Here is a 20,015-nt window from a genome sequence, read left to right on the forward strand (position 1 = left end):
GCTAACTAAGGGACGATGTAAAATGGAAGGGGTGCTCAGCTTTCGCTATCACTTTGCACACAAAGGAGCAATCTCACATCTTTGCTGAGTGACGACCCCGCCAGGGGGCTGGGAGATGAATATGCTCTTCTGTGAGCGGCATGGCATCTGGGGCAGAAAGAGCGGCAGCATTAAATAAAGAGATTAACTAGGCTCTTGCTCCCTCAACCAATGGTGGCCTCTTGCTCTCAGCCTCGTAGACATACAGGATCAGTTACTGGTGAAGTGATCCAAGCAGGGAATAAAAAGAGGCCAAGAGACATCCAGAAGTACTTCCCTACGTGCTGTGTAGATCTTGCTGGGGTCCTGGAGATTTAGATCAGATTCTCTAGTTTCTGGACTCTGCATTGCTGTGAAAGCACTGTCCAAACCTGCTCATTGGGCCCCTGAAGGTCTCCCTCCTTTCCAACAAAGATGAGCCCAAACCCCTTTACCTTCCCCATGTAACACAGATTCACTGTTGCTCTGGGATCCTCCATACTGCCCAGTACTGAAGGGTATTCACACTCCCTGCAGGGGGCGTTTTAAGCCTTGTGCATACACACACGCGCGCACCCCCCGCATCGCAAGCACTCACCTTACTTCCTTCTGGCTGCCGTGTTTGATCATCATGTCTATGTAGATGGACCAGATGTCCGTGCGTTTTGGGTAGCTGCTGAGCGTGCTCTCAAAAATGGCCTTGGCATGTTCAGGGTCCCCAAAGTGGAACTCCAGCTGAGCAAACTTGGAAATCACATCCACATCTATAATGAGAAGACACCCCTCAGGGCACTGCACACACCAGCAGGGGCACCTGCCCCTCTCCATCCCCTCCCTCCACCCCAAACACATGCAGACAACTGCCAAATATCCAAGCAAGAGGCTGGCACAGCTCCAAGGACAATGCTATCTGCAGCCAATCCTTTAGTCTCTGCTCGGAAAGAGGTTTTGGTGTGATGGGGATCTGCATCCCCAGTCTCGACTGCAGCTCACTTCCCATCTCAGCATTTTATTCAGCTCTCTCCTGGAGGGGATGTCTTGGGCGTAGATTTCTCGGGTTTCAACCCTCCAGGGCTCCCTAGAACCATGACTCAAATCCCAGCAGGGCCTACTCACAGCTCTGCCCCCTTCAGAAGCAGAACACACATGCAGAGCAGTTGACTTTGAGTGGGGGTTTTCAGACCTTAAAAAACAAGGTCCTCTCTGCTCCGTACGAGCAGATCCCATGGCTTAGTGTGTTCCAGGAGGGTTGGCTTTGTCATCCTGACCAAAAGTCTCTCCTCCCCATCGCTCCCGGGCATCAGGAGATTTCAGACCTGTTTGCTTCTTCCCAGCTGTTAGCATGGTAGAATACCAAAGGTCAACCAAGCCACCTGAGAAGCGGGAACCCAACGAATGGGAAGGATGACACAGGTCATGGAGTGGGAGAGGAGCAAGCCTTGGGACACTTACGTTCTTTATCTGGCAGGCCCTTCAGGGCGCGTTCCAGAAGCCTGTGCGTGGCCTCCACCTGGCCCCGTTTCAGGAGGAAGGTGGCGTATTTCAACCACACTGATTTCTCCTGGCGGAAACGCTTCAGCATCGTGTTGTACAGGTCATCAGCTTGCTGGAAAGATACCAGAGTGGGATGGAGAGGTCAGTCTTACATGGGGTTGCATCACGCAGCCTCATACTAGAGCCTTGCACTTCTGGAGAGCTTTCCAGCCATGATCTTTAAGGCCTGGTCTACACTTAAAAGTTAGATCGACACAGCCACATCAGGCAGGGGTGTGAAAAATCCACCCCCCCTCCCCCGAGTGCCACAGCTACACCACCCTAACCCCCAGTGTAGACGCAACTACGTCAGCAGAAGAATGCTTCTGTCGACATAGCTACCATTGCTCGCTTGCTTCGTGCTCTTTCACCAATGGAAAACCCCCTTGCGTTGCTGCAGGCTGCATTACACTTCCAGGTTATGCCGGCATAGCTCTGCCGTGTATAGTCTCCAGCGCATGTTACAGAGGCGAGCGAGTATCATCAGCTCTGCCTTTTTTAGAACACAGATGGGGAAACTGGAGTTCAAAGCGGTGGAGCAGCTTCCCCCAGTTCGTACAGCAACTCACGGTCAAGCTAAGAACAGAGCCCAGGTCTCCTGCCTCCCAGGCCTGTGCCTGGCCCAGCTGACCACGCTGCCTCCCTACAAGGGTGGATTTTCACTCTGTCTGTGGCTTCTGACCACATAGCAAATAGTATCCCTGAAGCAGAGTTGACGCACTGGGCCCTTCACCTCTGCACACTGGGAGTGAGATACAGGTTTAGTGCTTAAGTGACAGTGAGTTTGGTGTTTCCCCTCTGGGTCTGTAGGGTCAGTTTGGCATGCCTGTATATCACTGATAGGCCAAGCCAAGCCAAGCCCAGGATCAGAACTGCAGGAGCAGTTGCAAGGTCAGGACGCAGATGCATTGGCACAGCTGGGGGGGAAACTTGCCTAGCACCTGCATTATGTCCAGCTCTAATCAGCGTGACTGGTCCCTCACCCTTTCAGGAGCGCCGAATTCAGAGGCCTGGAGGAAAATCAAATCTTGGTAACAGACAGATCATCCTACTATGCACCACAGGGAACAGATTAACAGGCTACGTGGGGAAGACCCAGGTAAGAAATAAACTGATGGCAAATTCCCTTGCTGCTCACGCAGGCCTGCACCATAACTCCGGATGGCCCGAAGTCAGATACACCAAACTGGGGAGCAAATGCTGGGTTCGGCCAGGCACTTTCTAAGGGGAAAAAAGCTCATCTCCTGCCCTGGTGGTGAGCAGCAAGGATTCTGCTCCTCAGCACATCACGGGTCCAGGCACACACCTGGTATTTCTCAGAGCTGGCATAGATGTCAGCCAGGTGCTGGAAGACCTTCAGGGGCTCATTGTATTGAACAGCCCTCTCAAAGACCTTCATCAGTGTCTCTTCCGTGCCATACATGTTCTCTAGGTTCAGCAGAGCTACCCACACGTTCAGCTTCTCCTGCTCCTCCCTGAAAGCAAAACGGGACATGAACTGTGTCAGAGGAACTCAAAACCCTTTACAAACACTAGCTGAGCCCCAGCACACCGGTAAAAGGTTGGCTAAGGGATTGCATCACTGCACCATGCAAATGCGGCCCCCTCTGGGGTGGAGTGTGGTCATTGTTTTATGGTGCACAGTAATACCACACTGTGAGAGAGGAAGAATTGTGTAGCCAACTGAAACTGCCTGGAGGGTATCAAGGAGGCAGAATGTATTTACTCAGTTGAAGTAAGCCCACAGGGCCAAGGATAACACCCCTCACTCTCATGAAAAGAGCCAGAAAAGAGTATTGGGGCTCATCTAGAAGAGAACCACAGCACCACGCTGGGGCACTGGCTCGGTATGGACTGAGAAGGAAGACTGGCACCTATGGAATCATCAATTCCTCTTTCTGCAGCACCCCATTTGTTCCCTTACGTCTCCCCTCCTAGCCATGCCCAGGCTGGGCCCTGCTTAGCTCTGAGCTCTAGCTGGATCACAGCATACGATGGGCTGGCTGCCGACCAACGTAGTATCGCTGCGGCGGTTCAGCCTGGGTCCTCCCTCGAACAAGGCAAGCTGAGAATTGCAGCCCTTGAGTACTATGGGGCTGCTGGAGCAGCACTTCCTATTTCCCACCCAGGCTGCTGGTGTCCCTACATTTCTAGGGGCAGATTAGATGTCCGTGCCAAATAATGGCAACAACGGCACGTGGACATCAAGCTGCTGCCCTCCCATGTGGGGGGGAGAAGCGTTTTACCTGAACGAGATGGTTTTGAGGGCCCTTTCTGCCACCACCCTGGCCTTCTCCATCTCTGTGGCTTGGAGGTGGAAGGCCATGTACTGCAGCCACAGGATGGAGCTGCTGGGATTGCTCAGCACCAAGCGGTCAAAGTCGTCCGCCGTCTGGGGCTGCCGATTGGGGTCCATCAGGGCGGATTCGATCTTGGAGAGTTCCTTCTCCACCCTCTGCTTCTCCTGCTCCTGCTCCTTCTTCGTCTGCTTCTTCCTCTGAAGCGGGCAAGGAAAGGGGTGAGAACAGAGACCGTGTCACTTTGGAATACTTCAGGCACCATCTAGCACCACAAGGGAATGATGGACGGAAGATGGTCAGACACTTGGGCATCCTGGGGGGAGTCTATTCAACGGACTGGGCCAATTTTTTAGAGAGAGAAACAAAACCAAGGGAGTTTTGGAACCCACCGGTGGCTGTGTCTCAGAAGAGCAGAGTCACAAGGGGGAAGGGATATTCGTTTCCCTTAATAAAGCACATCAAGGGACTGAGCTAATTCCCTAACTTTGCACCTCTGACTGCAGAGTTTACACTTAACTCCACTTGCAAGTGATTTCATCCTAAATTTTTTTCCACAGTACAAGCCCAGTGGTTGCTGGTGACCAGTGCAATTGCCACAGCGTAGATGTCTGCTCTGGAGAGGCCAGGGACTGGAAGGACAGGGGTGTTACAGATCAAGACTGAGGTGCATTGGCGGAGCATCGGGGATGGGTGTGGCTCAGGACTGGAAGGGCAGGGGTTGAGGTGCATGGATAGGGCTGTGAGAAGGAAACTCAGCTTGCACAGCACCCACCCATGCTCTCTCTCAAAGATTGTCACCTTCCTCTGGTTACGTTTATCTACACACGTTAAAAGAACGTCGTAAGAACCGATTGGTGAAGGCAGTCCCTTGGGTTAACACAGCCTTTGCCATCTGACACAAGGCTCAGCACATTACCGATACAAAGACAGTAAGTGACAAGAAGGCAAGTTACAGCAGCTCCCACGCACGCAGTGCTGTCCAGGATACTGTACCATGGACTGTGTGTCATCCTCTTCCTCGCTGTCTGAGCTCTCCTCTTTCCGATTCCATACTGGCACCTCCAGGGCATTTAAACCCTCGTCCCAAGTGAAGCCACTAGAAACCTGCAGCCTTGGAGCCTCTGCACGTTTTGTCTCCTGCTTGACAGGACAATAGAAGATGATATCGCTTGTTTTATATTCCAGGCTTCTGTTGGGAGCGGGTACAGCTGCTGCCTGCACCCCGCCTTGCTCTAGCCTGCGCGTTGTCTACCAAAGTGACACCCGAAATTCCCCACCACCACCGCCCCTGTCAGAATGACTTAGCTATAACAAACTGGGTCCATGGAGGGATAAACAGTGAGAAAAACAGGCTCACTGAAGAATTTCAATCGTCTTCTGGAGCAATGGGAATAAATTGTTCACATCTATATAGAAACTTTCATCCTGAACCTCCTCCCCCCACCACCAATAATGTTTTATAGAGCTAGCCATCACTTCATCCACTACTAGAATGCAAGCACCTCTGGGGTGGAGCATGATGGCTGTTTGACAGCACAGCAGAGTAGAACAGGAAGTAAACATACTGTCTCTAGTTGTAACTGCAATTAGCCCCCAGATTGGATTTGGCCAGGCCACTGGAGCTAACACCCATATTCTTGTGGGAGATGACAAAATATCCAAGTGGCCAGAAAGGCGAGAGAGACTAGGAGAATCACCCACATCTCTTTTGTTTCCCTTGACGGTCTCCCTTCCTAGCACTGACCAGACCAGACCGTGCTCAGACCAGACCAGATCCCGTCATCTTTATTACCCAGTTTACAAGTCCCTGCATCATCCCAAGGTGATAGCTTTTTGTGGGAAGAATGGAAAGTTACAGGTCTCCAGTTCTGGATTTCAGGGCTCTGGTTACAGTACATGGAGCTGCCTCCCAACAGGCCATTAGTAACCAAACTCTTAAAGAGCCACGTGCCTGCTAATTGTTGAGTCAGGTCCTTTTATGCACAGGGAGGAGGACCTGAAAAACGGACACATCGCAATGGGCCTGAAAGCCATGTACCCTGTAGCAGCTTATTCCAGGCCCCCATCTCAGTCACCTTCAAGCAGTCCTCTGCCAGTCACCCTGAACACCCCTTTGCTCATTCATATTCTCCTCTTCAGGGCTCTGACTCTTCCTCTGTGTACCCTCACCTTGGATTTCCTTTTATTCTCCTCCTCATCTTCCTCCTCCTCCTCCTCCTCCCGGCAATAGACCTCAACGCCGCTGTCATCCCCGTCCGTCAGGCGACCTCGCTTTTTCCCTGGCTTCACCTCCTGCAATGAAGGTGGGGGGGAGGGTGAGCCATTAGAAAGAGACTTTACAAGAATTCTATTTTCAAGGTCAAACAGTGGCTACAGACTGAAAAAGGAGAGGCCTTGGAATAACCGTCACCGCCTTCCCCAGTCACCCAGAGACACAACGTACAACATGAGTCACAAGAGAAAAGTCATGAATGTGGCAGGCCTCAATCCACCGGCAGATGGTTAAGTCAACTTTTATGGGCCACATTCTAGCAGGTGCTGTGCAGAGATGCCTGCCAGAAAACTTGAGATACAAGAACATAAAGCAGGGGGCCAGTGATTTTCTTCCTCAAAACACACACGCTTTGGGGGGGGAGGGTGGCCAAGAGCAGTGGTTTTCAAATTTTTTTTTCTGGTGACCCAGTTGAAGAAAATTGTTGATGCCCGCGACCCAACGGAGCTGCTGCCTGCCACTTCCGGGGCGCAGCGCGGTGTCAGAACAGGGAGGAACTAGCCTGCCTTAGCCGGGCAGCACCGTCGACAGAACTTTTAACGGCCCACCTGGTGGTGCAGACCAGCACCACCATGACCCAGTGCCTGACATGCCACGATCCAGTACTGGGCCACGACCCACAGTTTGAAAACCACTGGTCTAGAGGTGTGTATGCAATCCTCACCCCCAGCGTGGCACTCCATCCCCCTCCAGTGGTGTCTGGGCCACATATAGAGGTTGATGAGCCTGCTACATCGTTGGCCATCAGAGGTGGATCCTTTAGCTCAGGCCGTTGAGGCACAAGCTTTAAGATCCAGAGGTCCCAGGTTCAAGCCCTCTTTGTTTGCAATCAGACACCCCCATTCATACAAAGTAATGTTGCAATTCATGCAGCCTGATTTGGGGTTCTGTCTGTGGCAGAGGAGAGTTATGGACCACAGTTCTTTTTTCTATTCTGTAAAAACTTCATGTTAAGTTTCCACTAAAATTAGCTGAATCTTTATCACCCACAATGTCCTGCTTTGAGGGTGAAGCAGACAGAAGCAAGGGGAATGCATTTCTGCCCCCCTGCTCAGCACAACCACCCACCCCAATGTGGGGGACAATCCCCCTGCGTGCACATACCTGTTCGCCTTCCGAGACTCTTCTTTTCCGTTTTGACTTCAGCTTCTTGAACTCCTCTCTCTTCTCCTTCCCCTTCCCCTCGTCTGTGTCACAGCGTGGCAGGCCCAGTGACTCAGGCAGGATGCTTGGCTTCCCAGTGTCCTCAGGGAGGAGAGAGAGCTCAACATGGCTCTCTCTATTATTTACACTGCAGCATGTTTCCAGGGGGAAGAGAACAGAAAACCAGGAATATTCCAATTGCTGTGAATGCCAGAAATTGGAAGGGACCTCCAGGGTCACTGAGTTCGGTCTCTTGCTACTGCAGGTAACCCTTGTAACAGGGGCCCGTCTCCACCCCCATCCTCTTCCCTGCAGAAATCGCACAGACTCCACCGGCTGTGCTCTTAGTGACACTTTATTTCGATTCTCCTTCACCGATATAACCACAGTCCCCCATGCTCCCACCTACTTACAATATTTGCTGAGCTTTTAGCCCTCTCAGCAGGACCTGAGGGGACAGAGATCTCCCTACTCCGAGGCCCCTGTCTGACTGGACCCAGCTAGCCCTGTCCTCCCTCTCTCTCTCCCTGCAATTCCTTCCTGGGCCTCCTTTACCAGCCCCGGGCTAATGAGGCCAAATGAATGTTTACCCCACCCAGCCCATCAAAGAATTACCCCCAATCAGCCTCTGCAGCCCTGGGGCCGGAGAAGTTCTGTGCCCCCTAATGATTATTGGGGTGCCCCTGCTTGCCCCTTGTCACCTTTTCTTCTGCCCCTCCCCACTGTCCCCTCAATCTGCCAGTTCACTGGGGGGCCTCCCACCTACCTGAGGACCTTGGCAGTGAGGAACTTCCCCTCCGGCATGTACTGCTCATACAAAGATTGTTTCGGTATGAAGAAGGGGACGACTTTGTGGAATTGGACTCGGCCCACAACTGAGCTAGACAAACTGAGAAGAAAGAGTCAGAATCACACGTCTACAGCTTCACCTTAACGGCAGCTATATTACGCAAAAAGAAAAGGGGTACTTGTGGCACCTTAGAGACTAACCAATTTATTTGAGCATGAGCTTTCGTGAGCTACAGCTCACTTCATTGGATGCACAGTATGCATCCGATGAAGTGAGCTGTAGCTCACGAAAGCTTATGCTCAAATAAATTGGTTAGTCTCTAAGGTGCCACAAGTACTCCTTTTCTTTTTGCGAATACAGACTAACACGGCTGTTACTCTGAAAGCTATATTACGGGGCCTGGTGCACGTCACCTAACCACCATCATTACAGGCAGCCTCCAACCCTGGCAAGACAAAGAAGCAGAACAGCAGGGAGTCCAGCAGGTCAGCCTGGAGGGACATTGGCAGAGCCAGAAGGGCAGGATGGGAACAGCAGGGGATGTTGCAGGTTGAGATTGAACAACACTGAGGGCACTGTTTATAGGACGCTGGAACAGCACGTGCCTGCCCTACGACCAGCTCCCTGTTAGATAGTAGGGCATTTTTCACATAAACGTCACAAGCTTACAAAAAACACCAACATTCTGACTTACAGAATGAAATTCACTTGGGAAAGTGGCATTACATTGTCAGAGATGCTGCAGAATTTTGAATTCTAGGGCTATTAACACAAAACAAGCATGCACACATATACCTCAGGTCTACACAGCCCACTGTACTTGTCTCGCCACGTGCTACTCACCCACAAAACACGCCCGACTGCTTGACGGATCTGACATAGCCTCTGACCAGCTGGCCTTCCCGAACATCCTCAACACATGTAATTTCAGGATCTTCCACTTTGTTTTTGCTCTTTGGATTTGTCCTAGAAGAAAGAGGGGGACGGAGGAAAATCCTCACTGCAACTGAATGTTTTATACTCTGCTGGGTCCTGAAAAAAATCAACCCAGACTGGACACTGGAAAGCAATGAACCCTTTACGGAGTGTGAAGGACCAAGAACATCCTTGTTTCTCCTCCGATTTATTGAAGTGCACTGTCTGCATCTTCTTCCAGCTACAGAAGGTACGCAGCACTGGTCGCTGTACTGAGGATTTGTGGCTAACCCCTTGGCCTGTTACACTTTTGAGATAGTGCCAGAAGAAGGGGCAAAGGCACTGATTGAGGCTGTATGAAAATTTGGGGTTTGTGTCCTCCTGCCCCAAAGAGGCTTTAACCCAGCCTCCCATCACTTGCATTCATGTGTCCAGCAACCCGATCTGTGGTCACAATCGGATTGATTGATGCCATCATCCGTGTGTGCAATGCACGACTGGCACAAAGTGAGAAGAATCAAGCTCTTCATCTGCCATTTCTTCTGAAAAGTAAAATGTTCATCTGCATTTTTTGAGGTTAAATGTTTATGCTGCCAATTCCACCATGGGAAACTATTTGTTTATTTTTTTTAAACTAGGTCTAAATAAGTTCACTGGAGGAAAGGTAAATACACAGAACACATATCCAAATGAAGCTGTGTGGACAGACCTAGAAGAGCAGTGAAACTCAACCAGGCCTATAATGCTCATAAATAAAATGTGTGAATGTGTGTATTCACAACCAGACATCTTCACGTTCTCCCGGACACGGGAAACCCTCTAAGCAGAATGAACAAGCAGCATCCAAAGCTATCTTCATCCCTTACAAAGTCTGGGATATCAGGCTAATTATGTAATCTGAACACATGCATGGGGCTGGCCTAGTAAATGTGGGTTTCAGGGTGGGTAAAAAACTAAACACCAAGTTTCACTGCAGTTTTTACCACTCTCAGGAGATCTACAGTCCAATGCAAAGGCACCTACCTGGATTGCCGGAGAGATATTTCTATTTTGTTGTCTTCATTGGATAGGACACAACACCTGGAGATGTGGGAGAGGCACGAAAATGGGAAACCTTTGAGCAGATTAAAAAAAAGGCACACACAGAGGAAGCAGAGAAATTCTTCATACAGCAGCATTAAACGTAGAAGGTGCACTAAGAACCCAGAAGTCTGAAGCACTTACAGTCTACCGCAGACCAATGAGATACAATGATTTAGGAGATCAGCTGAGAAGGTTTTGTGAAATAAAACAACCTACCGACCTACACCATAGTATCTGAGCATCTCACAATCCTGAATGCTCACAACACCCCTGTGAGGAAGGGAAGTCACATTAGAGGTGGGGAATTCGGTCACAGACACACCATGGCCCAGATTTAGACATTTAGGAGTATAAATCCTATTGACTGTCAATGGGATTTTGGCTCCTAAGTGCTTACATTCCTTTGGAAAATGAGACAGGCTCCTAAATCAGTTAGGCATGGCAACACAGAGCACAGCAGCACCTAAATACCTTTTAATATCTGGGTGTAAGCAATTATTCCCTCTAATTTTTCTCATGTATGTGCGGAATGAATTTTGTTATGTGCACCAATATGGAGGTGATGTGTGATGGGGGTGGGGCTGGGGCCGAGAGGTTTGGAGTGCGGGAGGGGGCTCAGGGCTGGGGCAGAGGGTTGGGGTGCTGGGTGGGGGATGAGGGGGGAAATGAAGGCTCCAGCTGGGGGTGTGGGCCCTGGGGTGGGGCCAGGGATGAGGTTGGGGGTGAGTTTGGGGTGCAGACTGCCCTGGGGTGGAGGCGGGGGGGAGAGAGAGAGAGAGAACTCTCCCCAGCAGCACTTGGGCTGGGGGGGAGAGGCGCCTCTCCCGGGCCGCGGCAGCTCCGGGGCTGGGGCCGGGGTAGAGGTGCCTCTCCCTGCCGAAGCCCTGAGCACCTGTGTGGCCCTTGATACGCTTAGAGGGAACTTAGGGTGTAAGTGATTTGTCCAGCACCCTTGGAATTAAAAGCAGGTCTCCCAAGTCCGAAACTAGCATGCTAAGCACTGCAACACCCTCCTTTAAGAAATGGGTTCTGAAAAGGGGACTGAAGGAAGCAGGCACACAGGAAGCGAGCAGCTACCCCAAGCAGATACAAATGTAAGGTTACAACCTTCTCCCCTAGAGGAGCTGAAGAGCTATATGTCCTCTAACTCTTTACACTTTGCCCCGGAAGGGGTAACACTCCGGCTGGAATGCAAGGAAAACCCCTCAGTGCTGCTGCTAAACCAAACCACTGGGGAATCTCGTCACTGCTGAAGGATTTTCCCAGGCCCCCCCACTTGAGGAGGCAACAAGAGACTTCAGGAGACGAGGAGAATCTCCGACCTGACAAGCTTCCCGATGCTGAAGTTCTCTAGCGGCTGCTCGGCGTACGAATCACTCAGGTGAAAGATACTGGCTTTGCCGGTCTTTCCGAAGGGAAGTGCAATGGTGAGGCAGACGTGTGGAGTCACCTTTGTTATGGTGCCCAGGGTGATGGTTCCTTCCGCCAGCGAGTGGACTCCTGCCAAGAGCACGAGGATTTCAGAGGGGTTATTCCAGCCAGACCCCACAAAGGGTGAAGATATTCCAAGCTTGAACACTTGGGGTAAGGGAATCAAGTGGACAGAAAGGAGGTATGGCGTTACTTCCCCGGTCACCTACCATCCCCACAGTCTTTTGGCCACATGGGGCCTGCGCGGCTCTCTCAGTTCACAATCCCGTTTGTAACGACGATGCCATGTTCAACCATTCACAACCCTTCCTCCCAGATATGACCCTGAACCCATTATACCCAGACCCATAGTAATTGATGAACGGCTTGTGTGACACCTGATGGAGACCAGTCAGAAACCAAGTTGCTTCAGAAGGGAGCAGAGACAAGGACCCTGCCTGACACACCTAGAAGGAGAACTGATGCTTTAGTCTAAAGGCTTGAACCTCTACGTACCGGCTGAGTCTGAAAACCAAAACACCTTGAACTCTGGATCCAGATTCAGGGTGTTAGTTCTGCTCAGGAGAGAGAGACAAAGTTTGGCTCTGGCTTGCAGCATTCTGATCCCATGGTTTCAGTCCAGGACCATTTCTAGTTGCTGAGCTGACGGAGGAGCCCTAACAGGAAGGGTGCTGCAGTTAACGAGGCTTTACCATACCTGTAAGTGACAGGCAGAGGTTGGTCTCAGAGGCATCTGTGCCAGTCACTGTTGCAGACAAAGCTTGGCCATTCTTGAAGCTCTTTTCTGGATGCTTTAAGACCTGGGGGGGAGAGAGACTTCCACTCATCACCAGGGACTTCAGCCACTCATTTTGATTTTAACCAAGGTAATCTCAGGACATTTCGAGATCTACATTTGGCATTATAGGCATCTTCCGTGCATCTATTAAACCCTGATAAAGAAATGTCACTGTGACACGGGATAAATCTAGCAGTAAACAGCATTTCTTACTGCTCAGGTTTTAGGGAAGCAGCCTGGCCCCATGGAAAAAACAAACAAACACTGGACTGGGATTCAAGAGACTTTGGGTCTATTTCCAACTCTGCCACTGGCTTGCTGGGTGATTTGGGTAGTCATGTGCCACCCTGTGGCTCAGTTTCCCCATCTGTAAAATGGGGATAACGATGCCAACATGCTTTGAGATCTACTGCTGAAAAGCACTATGTAAGAGCTAGGTATTAGTATACTAATTATTATACTAATTATCTTGTTGCCACTATAAAAAAAGCAACTCAAAAGAGACAGAGGTTGCACAGTGAGTTAGTCTACAAGGTGGCGGGGTTGGGAGGGAGGGGAAGGGTAAAAGGACTTGGCAAGGAACCGATTTCCAAATATTCGTATTAAGAGACAAATAGATCTGATTTGTTCTGCTAACGATCTGGCATTTGATTCGGAACCTCTGCAGTTCCCCTTTGAAAAGAAAAACAACTAATGATGTTCACAATCTAACGTTTCTCTAAAAATAACCAAGTCAACAATACTCATTATGGAGTAGCTATCCAGGCTGACAGAGGAAGAGCAGGCCCAGCCCCAGCCCCAGCCCCAGCCATGACACAGGATCAGGAAGCAAAGAGGAACCAAAAGGTTGGAGGCTGCTTGAGACACTTTTGTCTTTGGGTGCTCGCAGCCTCGTGTGTGCAAAACCTTCGTACATGTGATTCTCTGGCGAGGACTTACCTTGGGGTTAAGGGAAAGCAGAAGCTGGGGAACTCTTCCTCGAATCTCAGGGGTGATCTCCACCTCCAGCCAAGTCTTGGTGGTGTTGTACTGAGAGGGAACCAACCAGCCATAGAAGAGAATGTTAGACTTACAAGAAGCTTCATGGATTCATTGGAGAGAGAAAATTCACAGATCAAGTCCAGAAGGGCCCAATTATGATCATGTAGCCGGATCTCCTGCATAACACAAGCCAGAAAACCTCCCCCAGCATTTCCAGCCCGGATTCCAATCGCTTATTGATTAGGACTCAGACAGGAGAGGTGCTTCTTTGTGCTCTCAGAGGAGAGGACGAGTCTCCCCAAAGACGGGAAACAGCATTTGGAATTCTGTGCAGATAGAGATACTAACAGAATTCACCTTACCAGAGGGGTCTTTTGGGTGGGAGGGAATCATGAATTGGCCCCAAAGATATCTTGCTGTTATGGGGTCTGCTGCTACACTGCAGTGATTCTCACACAAAGGCTCAGGTGTTCCAGCATCTGGCATATTTGGAATTGGGGGAGTTTTCCCCCAAAAGGACCTACTGCTGGAGCACGGGGGGGCGGCAGGGGGAACACTGCACTGGGGACAAACAGGCTGTGATACCAACCCATCTCCTTAGCTCTGGAGTTGTTCTGCTCTTTCCTATTTCCTTCTGTCGTCAAAGACTAGGGCTGGATTTTGGATGCACCAATCAGCATTTTACTGGCACGTTTGAATTTTTCAGACTATGGGTTGGAACCAGGCCTGACGTTTTGACAGTTGGTCCTTTCCCAGCATTTATTTTGGAAGCCTCCGAATCTCACCTTCTTCACAAAGCAGGTCACTGTCTGCCCAGCTTTGTAGGGCCTGAGCCGTTCACTGGGATTGTCTCCTTCGGGGCTCAGAGCCGTGCTGCCATCCCCCTTCAGATCACTGTTCAGAAAGGAAAGAGACAGGAGCAGATGGAAAAAAATTACAGTCCCAGGGTCCCAGCTCCAGGCAGTGCATGGACGCGTTGTGAATCCAGGAGACTGTTTACAATGATGAAATATCCCCTGGGCAGCAGCCCTGTAAAGTTCATCCCCACTCTCTTTCCCCCAAGCTTTCTTCCCCTTATTCTGCACAGTGCAGGAACTCCCACAATTCAAAGCAAGTATCCCCAATGCAGAGAGAACCACTAGGGTGTGGTTTGACCCATGTCCCATGCTAGGCAGCTCAAGGGTGTGTTAGTGGAACAGTCGGAGCTTTAACTTGTAGTGGCCAGAACAGAGCTGGAAAGAAGAAAGGAGTGATATGCTTATGTGTCCTGTTGTCTCGCGGATTCCTGGCTCCTGGCCTGTTCCTCGTATCCTCTGTAAGCTGGAGGGCAAGGAAGCCTCTGCAGAGCAGAGCTCCGTGGCACGCAGGAGTTGTGGATCCCAAATGCTGCCACCCTTCTCCCTTCCCCAGGGGAACACCACTTCCCCAGCAACAACTGACAGGGTGAAATTTGGCACTTGGCACTTTCCATCTTCACAGCACTTTACAAACATTAAACCAGGCGGGCAGGAGGCTAGTACAGAATCTGCGGCTCTTACCTGGGTCGAATGCTGAGCTCTGGAATGGACTGAGTGAAGTGTGGATGGGTGATGGGCAAATACCTGCAACAGAGGAAACCATTCAATTCCTTCTGTCGCCACAGCACACTGCAACAAGGCTTTCCCGGCCCGTTACCCGCACAGCACAAAGCCAGGCACTCTTAAAACTAACAGCTTCCCAGTTCTGGTGCTCAGCCCTTGCCACACTCCTACCCACTCCAAAATGAGACACTGCTAGGGCACCATCCCTGGTGCTGGCTCTGTAACAGAGCCACGGCCGGACCGGTCTGGGCAGCAAACCCTGGGCAGATTAGCTCTGCCTCCCAAAGCAGAGTAATCCTCTTTCTCTGCCTACATTTGAGGAGCCTCCTTCCTCGCACTGGGATGCTAACACGCGATCATCTGTGAGATGACCAGCTGCATTAGGCACTCAAGAGTGGGGTTTTTGGATAAACCTAAGGGAATAACGTGCCAAAATTCCATTGAACTTAGACTGGAGTTGGAAGTTTCGTTACCTCTGAAGTCAGACCCTTAACTTTCACTCAGGACTAGCTCCTGCTCCATTGGAAGTCACCGGGAGCTTTGACTAAGGCAGACCCCAGACTCCTCTCTACCTGTGATCTAAGACAGAGATAGAATGCCCATCTGCATTCTAGTGATGCAAGTATAATGTGCTAGCCCACCACAGTAGCGAACCCCACCCTCGCAAGCCGGGGCATGGAACATGGCAGGGGAAGATTCCCTTAGGGCCTCATCACCTCCAGCAGGCATAGCTGGAATACAAAATGCCTGGACAATACAGAGGAAGAGACCTGGTTAATCTGAACTAAATTCCTACTCCACTGCCAGCTTCCCCTGGAAGTGACACAGAAGCTCTTTTTCTACCTGTGAGTCTTCACATCTCTGCCTCCAATGACCCGGGCTGTCACCTTCTGCCCAGCTTTCAGCCTGGATGTTGGAAAGGTGCCTATGGGGACTTCATCCAGGATCTGGGACGTGTGGATGGAGCCCGTTAGCTTGTCATCAATGGCAACTGTCACGTAGGTAGGTCTGACGGACTTCACAGTTCCCTTGACCACATCTCCTAAGCACAGGGAGTGTTTCACTGCAGCCAAGCCTTCCTCTACTGTCTCTGACTCTTTCCGGGACCTTATAAAAGCCCTTTTCTTTGCTGGGCCTTGCACTGCTAACAGGATGCCATGGTCACCTGTCAGCACGGTTTTTAAGGTTACAGAGACAACCTGTCCCACCTTCAGCTTCTCCGAGTCAAAACGGAACGTGTCATTGAAGTGAGAGGCCACAGGAATGGCAGTCAGCTGACCTGTCTCCACCAACGAGGCAATGGCAAACTCTTCTGCTACATGCTGCACGACAGCAGGGTGCTGGGAGTTTTCCATTAGCTGTCAAACAGATACTGGTGGTGACTTATCAGCAGGAACTCTGGATTCCAAGCTAAGACATTCTTGCCCCTTCTCCCCGCCCACCGCCACTTTGTGTGAAACATTTCACACCTGAGCATTATTTAAAATGCCATTAACCAGGTAAATGCCTACCTGGCACAGGGACAGAAACACACGAGACCTAATAAGAGAACACAAGCCAGACGTACCCCTTTGGCTTTTGGGCGCAACAGCTCTTCTCGAAGGGAGACGTGAACCGCTGATTTGAGGGCATCAACATGAAGAACCAAGACTCTTGCTTTTTGACCAGCGACCAAGCTCTTGTCTATAAAAACAAGAAGATTAACTGCTGACAGCCCAAAAGGATTTCTACCAGTCTTGACCCTGGTGTGTGACAAAGCCAAGGGCAGCACGCTCAAGGGCAATCTGAGCTCCTAGGTGCTACCATGCTAATAGTAAAACTGTTTCACAGTCCAGAGGACGCATTCACAATATGGTTACTACTAGCAGCCGAATGTGCGGTAGCTCATTAAAAAAAAAAAAAAAGGATCGATCCATATTTTTTCTCCAAGCCACTAATGTTGGGGGAGTGTTATCCTTTCACTGGGAAAAAAACAAAAACCACAGCCAACCTTACAGCAGGATCAAGTCAATTTTACAATCAATCAATCAATAAATAAAACCTACCTTGTATATAGAACTTTTCAGCAGATTTCAAAAGTCCTTTACAAAGGAGGTCAGTAACATTACCCCCATTTTAGAGAGGGGGAAACTGAGGCACAGAGCAGGGACATGACCTGTCCAAAGTCACCCAGCAGGCCAGTGGCATAACTGGGAATAGCACTCAGGTCCCTCAAATCCCAGGCCACCACTCCTTCCACTAGGCCACATTGGCTGGTATATGTCTGGTTATCATTATTTCGAATTTGAACAAAATAAATACCCAGATTAAAAGGTTGTAACTAAACACAAATGGGTCTTTTAAAAGGCAACAAATGCAGGCTTAAGTAAAATTTGTTAATACTTGCATGGAAACTTCGTATATGGTGTGTGTATGTACGTACACACGCTCATGGGTGCGCGCGCGCACGCACACACACTTCATATATGTTAGTAATGATAAAACAAAGTTAAAAACAGTTCTGAATGCCTAGGATAATTTTCAGTTCTGCCTAAAAAATGACACTTTTCTGGGCTATTATTTGAACTACAATGTATTTGAAATTGCAGTTTTGCTTAATAAAGTTCCTTGAATCAAGAGAAAAATTATGCAGCAACTGAGCATATTCCAGCTCCTAGAGGAGGAAGGGAAAAAACTAAAAACTGTTCATTAATACTTTATCCTTCTATAGCACCTTTCATCTGAGGAGCTCAAAACACTAATTAAGCCTCACAGAAACACGGTGAGGTAGGGGGGCATTTTACTGATAGGGACAACAGAGTCACAGACAGGTTTAATCATGCCCCAAACCATGCTCTGGATCAGTGGCAGAGCTAGAAACAGAAACTCAGGAGCCCACGCCTGCACTATCCCATGATCATGAATAAGTAATACTCCTCATTGTTTCATCAGCAATTTATTTCATTCCAGACAAAACAGTTTGAGAGCATTGTGTATCCTACCCAGTGATGATGAAACACAAAGAAATAAGACCACAAAAGAAATTCCCAACCTCCAACATGATAGCGAGTGGCTGTTACGGTCAGCCCAGCAACACAGCTGTCGTTGAAGAATGCTGAGCCATCCCCCCGCACTTCCTGAACGACCAGCTCAAGTTTCTGCCCAGGTATCAATCCACAAAGGTTTTGGGCCACCTGGGAATGATCTAAACCGACAGAATGGGAAAAGGTAGAGAGAGTTAATTTTATTTCCACTCGATCTTTCGCAGAAGCAAAGAAGCAGGATTCACCTTTGCTTAATATGAGTTTTTATGCCCCTCTTTGAAGAAAAAAAAAAAAAAGAGATAGAATCAGATAGTTTAGACCCCCCAACACACAAAGAAATAGTATTAAAATTTAATCCCAATAGAAACACTTACGAAAAGCTAAAAATTTAAAACCACACTGCCGATCACTAGAGATATTTACTGTCCCAGGGCTGTTAACCTATGACTAAACAGGCCTGTCTGGAGGGATAGCATATAACTTTAATGCAGCCCAATTCAGGTCTCTTCCAATTATCATCTAATTCCCTCTTTCTGCATTTCCAGTCTATTATAGTCTCTAAGGGAGATCTGTATTTCCTAAGGTGCCTATCACCTTGGTATCTAAGCATTAGTGCATTTAGTACCTCTTTTCTAAACAATTCAGTTCTATACCCTCACGAATGTTCCTGCTTTTGGTATGCACGTTTGTATGCAGAGAGGCATCTACGTACAGGTGACCAGGATTCTCAGGGCATTCAGGTCTGGGAGGTAGGGGGTTGGTACGCACACAGGTACTGCATAGCAACCTTTCAGAGATACAGAAGTACTTTCCATGTCTACTTGGCTGGGGGGCAGCCAGCAAATACTTTTCCCCAGCAGATGAACAAGCTGGCTCACCACAAACCCCTCCCCTCCGTTAGGTAGATTTCACCTTTTTTTTTTTAAATGTGATTTTCCTTACTGTACCCTTGACCACAGTATCTAAGTACTGATCGGATAAATCAGATCTGCATGAAAAGGTCCAGTGACCTCCTCAGAGGATTCTGCTCTTCACCTGCCTCCCAGGAACTAGAAGCCACCAAGTTTTGTCCCATTGTGTCTCCCTGGCTCTTTCTATTCTATTTCAATATAAGGCTAATGACATCATAGCTCTTAACCCTCTGTGCTTAACCACTCAGGGCCTCAACCTGCTCCCACTGAAATCAATAGCAAAACTCCCACAGACTTACAATGGGAGCGCAGCCTGGCTCTTGGTTTGCTAGTTGTCCCCACTCCTGACAAGAGTTCCAGAAAGTGTTGTTCCTGTTTGTAACCTTTCAAGGCCTGGACTCATTCTATAAACCCTCCTCTCTTAACAAACCTGGCTCACAAGTTAAGCCATTGCTTGCTTTGAGCCTTCTCTTACATGGAAGGCAAAGGGGTAGTTTATGCCTTGCATTATTTCTCTAGTTCTAAGTGTCATGACCTGATCCCTGTTCCCAAACTTACTTCTTCTGCTCAAAATGCCCCTGACCTCCTTCAGCTCCTCAAAGCACTGGCTCAGTAAGGAGAAGCTCTCAGCGACGGGGTCTTCCGAGCCGACCTCAGACAGCTTCAGACACAAGAGGATACGCTGCTTCTCCTCGTCCATGCTCGTCACATTGGCAACCACCGTCTGTCCAACCACAAAATGGTCTTTGGTGTCCGTCACAAACTTGTCACTCATGGCCTGTTTGGAAAAAGAGGTCAGCAGAGGTAGCTGCTTAGCAACCCTATTAAACTATAGCACTTTTCATGAGAGTGCTTTGGAGTATTTTTACAAACATCCATTAAGCTTCAACCTCTCTCTGATGTTGGCAGGTATTATCCCCATCTGAGAGATGGGGAACAGGCACAGAGAGGTTAAGTGACTGGCACAAGGTCACAGAGCAGATCAGTGGCAGGCCTGGGAACAGAACTGAGGAGTCGCAATTCCCAATCTCCTCCATGAGGGGCTAGCTACCCCACTGTAGCAGTGTTGCTTTTTGCAATGCAGTCCCCGATATGCCAGCAGACAGGTGGTGGGGGAGATGTGGCGTGATTAGGAAAGAAGGCTCTTTTCAGCTCTTGTAGAATCCCCATTTGCCTTCATGCTCTTTCTTGCCCCTTCTCTCCCCGCAAGCCCTCCCATATCATGGAGGCACCTAGAACTCTATAAATACAACCCTA

General features: G+C 49.5%; 1 protein-coding gene across 4 annotated transcripts in view; it reads right to left on the reverse strand.

Moving 5' to 3' along the window:
• The window catches only part of PDCD11 (programmed cell death 11), a 45,554-nt gene that overhangs the window by 1,390 nt on the left and 24,149 nt on the right, over window positions 1–20,015 (reverse strand). For 2 of the 4 annotated variants that reach the window (XM_037905765.2, XM_043552204.1), the window contains 19 exons: window positions 19,317–19,536; window positions 17,856–18,008; window positions 16,392–16,507; window positions 15,668–16,182; window positions 14,783–14,845; window positions 14,030–14,138; window positions 13,203–13,292; window positions 12,183–12,285; window positions 11,377–11,554; window positions 9,995–10,051; window positions 8,900–9,022; window positions 8,033–8,155; window positions 7,228–7,414; window positions 6,021–6,143; window positions 4,845–4,988; window positions 3,798–4,048; window positions 2,858–3,026; window positions 1,471–1,624; window positions 617–782 (listed from right to left, as the gene is read on the reverse strand). In XM_037905765.2, the coding sequence (XP_037761693.1) occupies window positions 617–782; window positions 1,471–1,624; window positions 2,858–3,026; window positions 3,798–4,048; window positions 4,845–4,988; window positions 6,021–6,143; window positions 7,228–7,414; window positions 8,033–8,155; window positions 8,900–9,022; window positions 9,995–10,051; window positions 11,377–11,554; window positions 12,183–12,285; window positions 13,203–13,292; window positions 14,030–14,138; window positions 14,783–14,845; window positions 15,668–16,182; window positions 16,392–16,507; window positions 17,856–18,008; window positions 19,317–19,536 (3,044 nt within the window). Of the gene's footprint in view, window positions 1–616; window positions 783–1,470; window positions 1,625–2,857; window positions 3,027–3,797; window positions 4,049–4,844; window positions 4,992–6,020; window positions 6,144–7,227; window positions 7,415–8,032; window positions 8,156–8,899; window positions 9,023–9,994; window positions 10,052–11,376; window positions 11,555–12,182; window positions 12,286–13,202; window positions 13,293–14,029; window positions 14,139–14,782; window positions 14,846–15,667; window positions 16,183–16,391; window positions 16,508–17,855; window positions 18,009–19,316; window positions 19,537–20,015 lie in introns of all 4 variants that reach the window. The other 2 variants (XM_037905766.2, XM_037905764.2) reach the window with 1 other exon arrangement.

This window comes from Chelonia mydas, chromosome 7, assembly GCF_015237465.2.
Source record: "Chelonia mydas isolate rCheMyd1 chromosome 7, rCheMyd1.pri.v2, whole genome shotgun sequence".
In the NCBI taxonomy this organism is placed as follows: Eukaryota; Metazoa; Chordata; order Testudines; family Cheloniidae; genus Chelonia; species Chelonia mydas.